The 12,689-nt window shown below is 31.9% G+C and overlaps 1 protein-coding gene across 6 annotated transcripts in view; it reads right to left on the reverse strand.

Moving 5' to 3' along the window:
• The window catches only part of AP3B1 (adaptor related protein complex 3 subunit beta 1), a 274,518-nt gene that overhangs the window by 188,176 nt on the left and 73,653 nt on the right, over window positions 1-12,689 (reverse strand). For all 6 annotated transcript variants that reach the window (XM_073802233.1, XM_073802229.1, XM_019929790.3 and 3 more), the window contains 4 exons: window positions 11,387-11,482; window positions 10,597-10,757; window positions 8,464-8,530; window positions 1,224-1,406 (listed from right to left, as the gene is read on the reverse strand). In XM_073802233.1, the coding sequence (XP_073658334.1) occupies window positions 1,224-1,406; window positions 8,464-8,530; window positions 10,597-10,757; window positions 11,387-11,482 (507 nt within the window). The remainder of the gene's footprint in view (window positions 1-1,223; window positions 1,407-8,463; window positions 8,531-10,596; window positions 10,758-11,386; window positions 11,483-12,689) is intronic.

The raw sequence follows: 12,689 nt of genomic DNA on the forward strand, positions 1-12,689 counted from the left end.
AGAAAACTTGACATGTCACCTAAAGCAAGAATTATGAACATTTTTCCATTTTATATACATTTTTCTCTCACTTTAATATTATTTCTAATTAACAAAAGCAATTAGTACTGAACACTCAATCAAAGCCTATTCATAACTTTGTATAAAAAAACACTATGACATAATTGGGAGATATCTGGTCTTTTACTTTCTATACTGCTTTTAAAATCTATAATACTGCTTTTTAAAAAGACAAAAAAGAAATATCTCAAGACTAGAATGAATGAGAGTGCTATACTTGTAATATTTAATGATTTCTTTAAACAACTTAAAGCTTACACTTAAATCTTATACATACATTGAGAGATCTCTATTGCAAACTGTGTAATAAAGCCTTCTAAATTGTTAATATAATGAAAAGAATAAGGTATGCTTTTAATTTAATCTGCACAAAGAAAACAAATAACTTCACTGTAAGATATACTTAATAATTTTACTAAAATTCTACCAGCTTAAGTGAAAAAAAAGTAAAACAAACATATTTTAGAAATTTAAAGCTACAAAAAAGTAGTTTAAAAGTTCAACAATAGGGCTTCCCTGGTGGTGCAGTGGTTGAGAGTCCGCCTGCCAATGCAGGGGACACGGGTTCGTGCCCCGGTCCGGGAAGATCCCACATGCCGCGGAGCAGCTGGGCCCGTGAGCCATGGCCACTGAGCCTGCGCGTCCAAAGCCTGTGCTCCGCAACGGGAGAGGCCACAACAGTGAGAGGCCCGCGCACCGCAAAAAAAAAAAAAAAGTTCAACAATAATTTATCTGTAAAGGTCAGAAATTATCTTAGGTATAAATTAACTTATGTTAGAATCACATTACCTACTTCACAAGTGAGTACCTGGAACAGCTGGGTCTCAAAGGTATGAAACTAATAACCAAAATATCCATGATCTGGCAATGTCACTGCAAACACTGTGTCATGCTGCCGCTCCTAACAAGGGGCTCTTGCCAGGCCTCATACTAAAAGTTTATACACTATGCCATTAAATATGCATCAATCAGTGCCAAAACAACGAACAATTATCCTTGCATTTATATTGGTTTCCTGCTTTCCAAAAGAACGTGAGAAAAATTAGTCCTCCTTAAACATGCAGACTTCTATATTTTTCTACTCTTAATTTTTTGTACACATTTTAAAAAACTCAACCATTTTCTTAGTATAATTTTTAAGTGTAAGATTATTCAACACTTACCTCTTTCCAAGGACTGACAAACTGTGTACGAGCATATCGAGTTAGCATGTGGATTATGACAACCTGCCCCCACTCTTCTACATCAACTAGTAAATTACATAGCTTGCGGTAATTCTTGTGAATGAGATCTATTCTATCCGGGCATACTTCTTCAAAAGCCATGACAACACTGCCAGCCACCAACTAGAAAAGAAAGAAATAGTAACTCATTAAAAAATGTTTTCCTTCCATCAAGGATTCCATTCAGGCATTACAGAGATGCAATCAGTGTTATGGCAATCAATATTAAAAGTATTCAGTCATTTGATTAATAAAATGTTTCTGTTTGAATAACAAATTTTGAAGTCACTCCCTCAAAGAATAACTTTGATAGCTGTAACATGTCTGAAAAATGAATACTTTTCTAAAGTATTTGAATTAGAAGTATTAGCATTAAAAAATCATATTTTTTATCTCATCACATAAAATTTCAATAAATTGTTCACATATGGATTAGACATATTAATCATGCAGTTTTCATTTTTAAAGCTTACCTGAACTCTAATCTAAAGATTCAGTATTTAGCACAATAACAAGGACCGTATCATACCAGTTTAAAATGAGAATGACCACAATTCCACAATGAACTTATCTTAAAGCGTGTGAGGACCTCATAAATGTCTTTAGTATAAAAATACTTTCAAATCTTACACACTTTAATCAACCTGTTAATTTTTACTGATATAATTTATTTACAAGGAAAAAATACTGGCTAAAATTTTAGAACATTATTATCACTTATATAATAATGTGTATAAATTGAAATAATATATTACCAACAAAAGGTAGCTTTCTCCAAGACCAGTTAATGAAACATAAATGTTGTTTTTGGAATTGCCATGTTTTTGCAAAGTGGTGAAATTAAGATTTCTCTGGTATGAAGACACAAGCTAAGCAGAATATATAATATACAAATATTTTTATATAGGTACACTGGTATGTCTGCAGTTAGCCCACAATATAATAGGGTTTTGAAAAAATAAATTAATATCATATTCTTTCTGAACACTAGGGATCTTCATTTTAGTATATAAAATTTCCCTAATGTCTTAAAATAAGCAATTAAATAGAAATATAACTTACTGAAATGGTACTTTTTGAAAAATATTAGATACAATGATATTCATATTTTTAGTGTTTAGTGTCCCTCTACTTGGCTGACATTTAGCTTATTAATGTGCAACCAACAATACAATTGAAAGAAAACAGCTCAGAATATAGACTTGCTATTATGCTAAACAAGTTTCCAGTCCTGTGGGGATTTTATGAATTACCAATCAGTATAAACGTGAAGCTGCATTTATTGACTCCAGCCCTGCCCATGTACTGGTGCCTGCTGGTCCCAGCATGTATGCACCTCAATCGAAAAAGCAAAGAATTGATTATCTGTGTGAACTAAATAAAAATGTATTATATGTATAATTTTCTATGTGCTATTGATATGGGAAGGAAGTTATGTTTGTGTTTCAACACCACATTTTGATGTCTTCTGCACAAATCACTCTTCAGAAATTATATTCTGTGGTAATCATATTTCTAAAAGATTAGAATTATCATTTAAAAATCTCTTAAAACAACTAAATTTATGACATCAAACTATAGGGTAACACAGTATTTGTGAAATACATTTATACTTATATATGTCAATCTTATATTAAGATATGTATTTTTAATTGGCAAGGGTGTTAAAGTACAAAAATAAATAATACCACTTAGAATAAAATAATCTGTGAAATTGAAATGGGAATTCAACAAAATTTCGATTTAAGGAATACTATGTAAAATCAAGTTATTCTGCCCAAACCTAGAAATTATCTTTTTCAAATATGTTTAGACACCAAACAATTAAAAGGAAAATCAGCTCCCACATGGTACTAAATTTATCAAAACAAGAGCTACAGGTACAAAATAGTTCTAAAGTATTAACAAATAACATGAAAATGAAAGAAAATAATTCATTACTTAAGTAAAGATAAAGTTCATTGAAACACAAAAATAATTAGGAAGAACATAAAGAAAAGAACCTTTACAAAATAAAACTGATGATTTTAGATGTTTCATTATATGGTTTTAACAATCGACTCTAGCCTAAACACTGCCAGAAGAATTGGTTATTCTGGTATATTAAATATTCAATATTCTATACAACTTACAGAATTAAAATAAAATGATCTACTCAGATTTGAAAAACAAAAATATTGGTTTCCCAAAAACAGACAGTTAATTTCCATCTCACTGTGTCAATAGTAGCTTTTTATATAAGGGGAAAAATAAATCACTCCAAGAAAACTAGCAATGAACTCATCAAATTCAAATGCAGTTTTCCATTTACGTATTTTTTATATTAAAGCAATAAACATGGTTCATTTATCTTCCCTTGGTTGTCACGTTTTTCTGTGCTGTTGCTATGAACTTCAGCCATTAGCTGTGCTCCAAGGTAAACTACATGAACCATCAACAAAAGTGACACTCCATCTATGGAGTTCATATTTTCGCCAGATTATCTATGCTAGTTGACAAGCTGGTAATGAAAAAAATCACACTAAGCAAATGGTTCCTCTAATAACAATAAATTTTCTATAAAATTATGAAGGGTACAAAACGTTTCCTTGCATCTATTTTGTCATGAATTCTAATTAACGTTGCAAAAAACTGAGAGTGCTGGGTCATCACAAGAAGTGCATCAAGGTTTGATTGATAATATGGTGTAAGCTGGCCAATGCAGCCAAGATTTTCTTCTCTTAAATTAATGGCCATCCAACCTGCCCTAATCATACAGCCCAAATGATATTCCCCTTCTTATTTCAATTTTCTTGAGGCATGGAAAATGGGAAAGATCAGTCATTTACCTTCTAATAGCTGGATAATAGATCTAACACAATAAAACATCTGCACAAACGAAGAGGTGTGGTTTTATGCCCACAATAGTGAAGCTTTTACCAACATTAAACCAATAACTTATAAAATGGTGTCTTACCCTCACAGCTTAGCTATGAACTACCAATATATTCACTAATTAAGAAGAAACTCTGTCATCAAAAAAATATAAACAACTCAGATTTTCAGTAGGCACTGACCTAATTTGTTTTCCTAAGAAACTCTGTTTTCTATTAGAAAGTTAAATGCTACAAAAGGATTTCTTTAAAATTAACCTGAAAGGAAAAAGGAAATAAACACCTTTTGAGGTGTTCTAAATAAAAGAAAGAAGGTTCACTACAAAGCTTAAATTGCTCAACAAGTATGAATTTCTACATTTTAAAGAAAAACAAGAGAAAGAATTATAAATTTTAAAAAGGAATTTATACCTGAACATTAGGAAAGGTTTTCAATAAAGAAGAAAAGTGTTTAGGATATGTTAAATAGAGAAAATATGATGAAAATGATAAATCTAGGAATATACAATGAAGAAATTATATTTAAAAAAACTTATAACAGTTGACTGGGTATGATCAAGGATAAATAAAATGTTCCCTTTCAATTATACTGACAATTGTAAGCTTCTATTATACCTTTTAGAATTTACAGATACCTTCAGACAACAGTTATCTAAGTAATTCTAAAATGTTCTTCTAGTTACATTACCATAACTGTATTCCTAACCCCAAAGTGACTTATTTTGGGGAAAGGACTATTCATATGACAAATACTGGTCTTTCTCCAGTAAAAGGGAAAAAAATTTCTATTATATTGTAATAAGCTTTTTATTTCCACCTTTCCTTAACATGAGAATTATACAACTAATTTTCTTTGAGATCTCAACTTCAAGAAAATCTTCCTTTAGGCTAAAAGAAGGAACAGAAGGTATATCTCATAATTAACAGAGGTTAAAGAAAGAAAAGTTTTTAAACATGTTAACACCTTTCAAATTTATATTTATCAGTAGCAAGAGCAATGTTATCATCATCATCATAATGATCCCAAGAAGCTCCTGCTGACAGCAAATAAATTCCTTTTCAAAATGTGGAAATAAATTAGACCTGGTTCATTTAATTAGGAAATTTTTAAACAAAAATGATTTAGGATTACTGATTTCAAATGTCAATGCTAACATTATTAATTGGGGGGGGGAAGAAATATAGCTGTATCCCTTCAATATATTATACATGACAAGAAAAAGTAATAATAAAGATAAGATCCATAAATATCTATATAGATATCAGAATATTTTTAACCTTTCTACATCAAATTATAACCATGCAAAGGAAAAAATTATCAGAAAACATTCACAAAACATAATTAAATACTGTGTAGACAAGTACCTAGGGAAATCTGAATCTCTCAACCCAAACTCAGAAAAAGCAAAAAGATTAAAACTTAAGCTCTAAGCATAATTAAAATACAGAGACTCTCCAAACTTCGATTATATATAAGTAGAAAAATAAGTCCTAAATCCCAGACTGTTATCTTTCATGTATACATCATAAAACCTCACAAAGATCTATGACAGTCTGAAACAACTGAAGGGGCATTAAAGAAAAGAACAAAAAGAACCAAAAGAATGAAAATGAGATAAAGAAGTAAAAAGGTTTAGAGAGAGAATGGTTGAAATGTAAGACAGGCAAAGAAGATCCAACTTAGAGAAAATTGAAATCCCTGAAGAAGAAAAAGTAACAACTGAACAGAATAAATATTTAAAACTTAATCTTAAACAACAACAACAACAGTTTGCCAGAAATAACATAAATTCTAAATCTGTATTTTAAAAAGCCTCACCGGGTACTAGGAAAAAAATTGACCCATATCAACTAACCCTGAGACACCAGGTAAAACTATTATATTTCAAAGATAAAGAGAAAATCCTCACGGTCAGCATCTTACTTAACACAGACACATTACAGGCATTTTCTTTAAACTAAAACAAGGCAAGGATGCCCACCATCTCCACTACTATTGAACACTGTACTAAAGTTATAAACCAATATAATTAGACAAGAAAAATTAGAGTCATAGGTATTGGAAAAGAGGAAGTAAAATTATCTGTTTGCAAATGATATGATTTATTTTCCAGAATAAAACAAATGGAGATTGAAAGATAAAACTAAATCAAACAATAAAAGAATTCAGTAAAGAAGCAGGATATAAAATTACCACACAGAAAATCAATAGCTTTCTTAGAGAACAATATAACAAGTTCAACCATACAATGATAAAGCGATTTCAATTTACAACAGCATTCAAAGAAGTAAGGCTAACAATAAATATAACTCTAAACCAATATTTAACTCAATTAGTAGTCCCCATCTCACTACTCTTCGCAGAGTACATGTTAGCAATTCTGAAACAATACTTTATCTGCATTCTGGGACTGAGTAAATAAGTAAATATATTGTGGATAATGCAAGTCACATTTCTTAATGTTGGAAAAAATGAAGTTACAAATATGAAAAGGTAGGACACTGGAAGGAACATTGTGCTCTTGCTCTGGAATTAGAGAATTCAGTATAAACTACTGCTGTTTCATATGGAGAGAAAAATAGATATAGGTCGTTTTTTAATTTTTAAAAAATAAACGTATCCTATATAACACTTTAGGAATGAAGAGTGCCTTATAAATGATAGACAGTCAAAGCTCCCAAAGGATCTACCTATGAACTCTGAGCATGACACACACCATTTGGGAAGCAAAACACTGAAAATAATAAAAAATACCTAATTACTATCACCAAGAATATTAACAAATTAATTCTCACAATTATTCAACAACTATTAAAGACCTACTATGTACAAGTACAATATTTTTTTCTACTGTATTTTGGAAATAAATGGTCAGAACCCAAGAACAGACATTCTAAATTTACAAAGAAATTGTATCCTTTACATTTCTTTTTGAGTCATTTGTTTCTTATTTATCCTTTTATAGTTTCAGGCATGTGCTGAGGATTTTATATACAACAGCTCTTTCAACACAAACAAAAACTTTATACATGGGAAATTATAAGCCCTAAAAATTTGCCCTAAAACAAAAACTGTTACTAGCGATTGAGACATTTTACAATGACAAAAGGAAGGTAAAACAATTATAAATACAGATGCACCAAATACCAGAGCTCCTAAATATATGAAGTAAACACTGACAGAATTGAAGGGAGAAATAGACAGCTCTATAGCAATAGTAGACTTCAACACTCTGCTTTCAATGAGCCACAAGAAAGAAGATCAACAAAGAAATAGAAGACTTGCACAACACTATAAACCAATTACACCCAAGAGACATCTACTGAACACTCCACTCAAAAAGAGCAGAATATATTGGGTTGGTCAAAAAGTTTGGCTGGGTTTTTCCAAACCATCTTATGGAAAAACCCTAACGAACTTCTTGGCCAACCCAATACACTCCTCTCAAATACACACTGAGCATTCTCCAAGACAGACCATATGCTAAGCCATATAATATTAGCTATGTGAGTCTAGTGGTTACTGTATCAGATAGCTGCTATATACAGATATACGTGCACCTGGGTGATACCATCCTAAGATGAGCTGGAATCCTTTTCCTGAATAGTTTTGAGCCATATATATGGGTGCAGAAGCCTCCAGCAAAGATACCATTACACCAGCTCCTCCAGAGGTCTGCTCAGAGACCCCACGCATCATCACTATTTCTAGACCTCATTATCATGTCACTACACACAAAGAATAGGAGTGGAATAGGAAGGGGGAAGAGACATGTACATTCCCAAAAGATGGGAAATTTACCCAGTAAGATCATTCTACCTAGCCAATAAAACAGTGTTATACATATGAAAAGATTTTAGTATTTACGAAAAAAACAGCACACTTGTAATACTAAAACACACTCCTCTAAATTTTCATTATCTCTTTAATACTGAATACTTCATTTTAAAATAATTATTTGTTCCCAAGTGATTCAGTCTTTAAAAATCCTAATAAATCATTGCTTAAAATAAAAAGGCTGACCTTAAAAGCAGTCAACAATTTAGCCACAGGTTAAAAAACGAATTTTCTTTCCCCAACTTTCTCTTCTTCAGATTCTGATGAAGAAACATGTAACGAACTAAAATTCCAAATGCAATCTTTCTCTTTACCTAGATATTTTTATTCTTCAAGGATTTCAATGAGCTCCATTAATATTTATACCATTTCAAAATAAATAAGAATAATTATATCAAATATACAACAGTAAAATGATACTATGTAAATAAAGCACAATTTTACTTGGACATAAAAAGATATTACTTACGGTGCTTTTATCCTTCAGAAGTTTTTCAATTATTTCAATTAACATTTCCTTCTGCTCTGGATCAAGGCTAAACCATAAAAAGAACAAAATTTACATTAAGTTTTTTTTTCTTTAATTCTAACTTTAAAGGAAGCTAATCATTTCAAGGATATTGAAAAATTTTTAAAGTGGGGGAGACTTATGTCTAGACAAAAATAAACAGAAAACAAATTTAAAGTGGAACGGGTTGATTTTTCCCACAGATGTGTCCTAATCTTTCTATCTAAAGTTGCTCATATTAATTAAACCCAGATACCAATACTGTTAAGAAAATATTTAAAGAACAAATCCACTTCTTATGGAAAGCCTTAAGAAAGTAATTGCAAGTAGATAAACCACAAAATCTTTTTTTAACTGGGGGGAAAATAACAGGATAGCAATCATTTTTGAGCATGGCCACATAATTGTCAAAAAAATATATACAGAATTTCCAAATAAGAATTTTGTACCGTTCTAGTTTACTGATAGAGACATGTATAATAAAACCTGCCATCTAAAACCAAGAAATATAAACAAAGGTCCACATACGCACAGAATTGACAGATGCATCTAAATAGCAGCTGTAAGCACTGAAATATTGTTAATAAAATAATTTCTTCCTAGCATAGAATTCAACTGTTCACTTATTGAGAAGCTAAACGATGGGCATACAAAGATAAGTAAGACAGTCTAATAAAGACAGTCCCAAACATAATCATACTGGAGGTATATATAAGGGATCATGGGGATAAAGAAGGACACCAATGGAGGCAGGAAGGTTGTGGAGGGTTTCTTTTGGGAAGTGACATCTCAGATGAATCTTAAACAACTTGACTTTAGAGCTGGAAAAAGTAGGAAATATTCTAGGTAGAGACTAAAGGAGGAACAAAAGATGGTAATGAGATAAAAACATTTTATGTAGAGGACTAATAGGCAGTACTGAGCTACGAGACTGTAAATTCAAGACAAAGAGAGGTTAAATGGAGCCCAGTGATGGGCTTTTCAACTATCGTAGTGAGCTTGGATCTTATTTTGTAAGTTGATAACAAGAAAGGATAATGACTAAGAAGTGTGAGATAACTCTGACAGTTAACCTAAGAAAATGATTTTTTACTTTTCACAAACATTATATAAGTTTTCTACTGACCATTATAATTATCTGAACATTCAAACCTTTTAATTCTTTCAAATGCCAACAACAGTCTCCCTTCTCCAGTCTTTCCTAACTAATCCCATTTCATTACATCTTTACTTTATGAAACCCTATATGATAATCTCTGAGCCCTATCCTATCAAAGGCATTGTTAGTGTGCCTTTGTATGTACATATATATCATATAGCAATATCTTATTCAATTATAGATTGCCTTTAATTATTTGGCATACGTTTGATTTTTTTCCCTCAATAGGGATGTGATACCACATTCTCTATCGTTTTCATACAGCTTATGCATGTAACACAACACTAGAAACACAAACTGATCTTGATAAAAGTTTGTGGAATAAATGGTAACAGAAAATAATACCAAATGATTACAGATAATAATTATTTTATTTAGGCAATATGTTTTCCACAGAGATCAAGGTATCGTACGATAATTTAATAAATATATAAATATGGTATGGTGCTATAGTTAAAAATCAGTATTAAAATAATATTTAATAAAATAGCTCTGGAAAAGAATCAGGCAAGGAAGGGAACAGCAGGATCAAAGATGGAAGAAGGGGTAACAAAGTGAATTGAGACAATAACACACTTAAGATTCTACCCTGCAATAAATAGGAAAAAAAATCTTAATTTTCTAATAACATGTGTATGTGTAATGAGAGATGGACTATATAAATGATAATTCAACTTCTGATTATTTTTAAGTTATAAAATCCATAAATTATCACAGGCCCTAACAGGCTCACAAATAAAAACCTGCCTCGGGTCTCTATAACCAAAATAAAATTAAAGATGTCTAAAGAATGTTTGTGGGCAGGGGAAACACAGTCACTGAGTTTACTTAGTTTAAGGACAGACTAGTTATAAGCGCTAATAAAATAAGCCTCCAGGGGCTGTAACATTCCACACAACATTAGGGATCTTTGGTATTATTTACAAAGTACCAACCTGTACAATTTTTGTATCGCATGGGCTGCATTCTTCCTAACGTATGGTGATAAGTCAGCAGAAGCTTCCTTAATAGCAAGCATCATAATAGGTACAATAATTGGCACTCTAATACTTGATAGAACTCTCAAAGCACTTGCACGAATTAGTTGATTTGGGTCCTAAAGACAGTAAAAAATATTCATCAAAATTTCAAGTTTTCAATATTTTAAATACATCTTTATGATACAGTTAACAGGTGCTTATAGGATGTAATACAACAATAGCAAAAAAAAAAAAAAAAAAAAAAAGAAAACCAGGCTACTTAATTTAAATACCCAGTATATGGAAATGGCTAAGGAAAAAGAGAATTAAATAAATGTTTATTTCTCTGAATAATGTTTTAACAAGAAAAGTAATGGTTATAATTCTACTTGATCACATATTACTAAACATGCTGGGGTTTTAGAGTTTCATAATAACAAAATGCTGCACGTCATAAATTTTATCTTTAAAAAAAGTCATGTCCCCTCTTTGTACACTTTCAACAACTAGTTGGTGTAATGATGAAGCGCTCTTTGAGGCACAATAATGATTATATTGAACATAAAGGAACATACAAGGCAAAGTCCAGTTGATTATAATAATAAATTATTTTCTAAGGGCATTGAATAGGGACCGTGAGAGGCCTTTTAACTCTTTCAAAACATGACTGTACCATTTAGTGAATTATTGCTCCACTTCTTTAAATGACACACCTTCAACTGTGCAGAAACGTTGCAGCTATTTGCCTACTCACTCTATTATTTACCTTCAGAGCTCGCTGAAAAGTGCTTATGGACAAGAGTGCCAGATCCTGCTGTTCTTCAGCATATCGGACCAGGTAAACATATACTAACTTCTTGATCTGTGAATAAGAAAACATAATTTAATCCTAGCCAGAGTGAAAATTAAAAATTTAATATTTTCTATACTAAAATCCACACTCAACTTTCCTGAACTAAATAACTGAACCTGCTCATAGCCTAGATGGTAAAATAAAGACAATGTATTGTAGGATAATGAATAGAAACAGAAAAAGCTTGTGAAGTAAGCATTTTAATAATCCAATCCACAACAGCAATATCCTATCAAGTTGTCCTTCCTCTTGATGGGAAAAAAAGTTCTTGAGCAAAACTCATACAAGAATATTAAAATATTAACTGATTTGGAACAGTATTTTCAAAATGAGGGATACAAATAATATAAAGACCTTGGGCTCTGTCCACTAACTATATGGTATAGGAGCTTATGTTTCCTCATCTGTCAAAAGGTGCTGAGGCCCAACTCTGATTCTATGGTAATAGTCACATTCCAATATACATTACCTGATATTTTCAGCTCAGTAAGAATAATGTGTGACAATATCAATTTAATGTAATAAAAATTCCAAAAGGATGGAAGTGTGTTCTGAAAACTGTTTTCAAAGTCAATTTAATCACTAAATTTATAACAAAATTATGATGAGCAGAAAAATTAAATGAAAATTGGAATTTGAGTTGAAATTCTTCGACTGCTTCCTTCTGACACTGCTTGTAGCTTGTACCTCCCTTCTCAAATATCTTCAGATACCATTGCTTGATTAATTTTCTGATATATCCCCATAGTACATACCTAAAAGTTAATGGAATGTTCAAAGAGCATGGGAAATGAGGGGAAGTAGCTGGAAATAGGTGGAATCAATGCTGAAAAGGAAAACAGTGCTATACTGTGCCATACTTTATATCACAGTCACCAATCTGGACTTCTTTAAAGACAACTGTCATGGCCTTCTCTCCCTTACAGTCCAATTTCCCTTGACACAGCAGTGTTTTGAGTTCCTTCACCATCCTGTCTGTTCCCTTCTGAACTCACTCAATTTGTCTATATTTTTTTCAGTACAGCACTCCAAACTACAAATGAAGTCTAAGCAAGACAAACTAGTTAAGATTTTGAAAAAAAAAAGCGAGGGCTTCCCTGGTGGCGCAGTGGTTGAGAGTCTGCCTGCCGATGCAGGGGACACGGGTTCGTGCCCCGGTCCGGGAGGATCCCACAGGCCGCGGAGTGGCTGGGCCCGTGAGCCATGGCCGCTGGGC

Source organism: Tursiops truncatus, chromosome 3, assembly GCF_011762595.2.
Source record: "Tursiops truncatus isolate mTurTru1 chromosome 3, mTurTru1.mat.Y, whole genome shotgun sequence".
NCBI lineage: Eukaryota > Metazoa > Chordata > Mammalia > Artiodactyla > Delphinidae > Tursiops > Tursiops truncatus.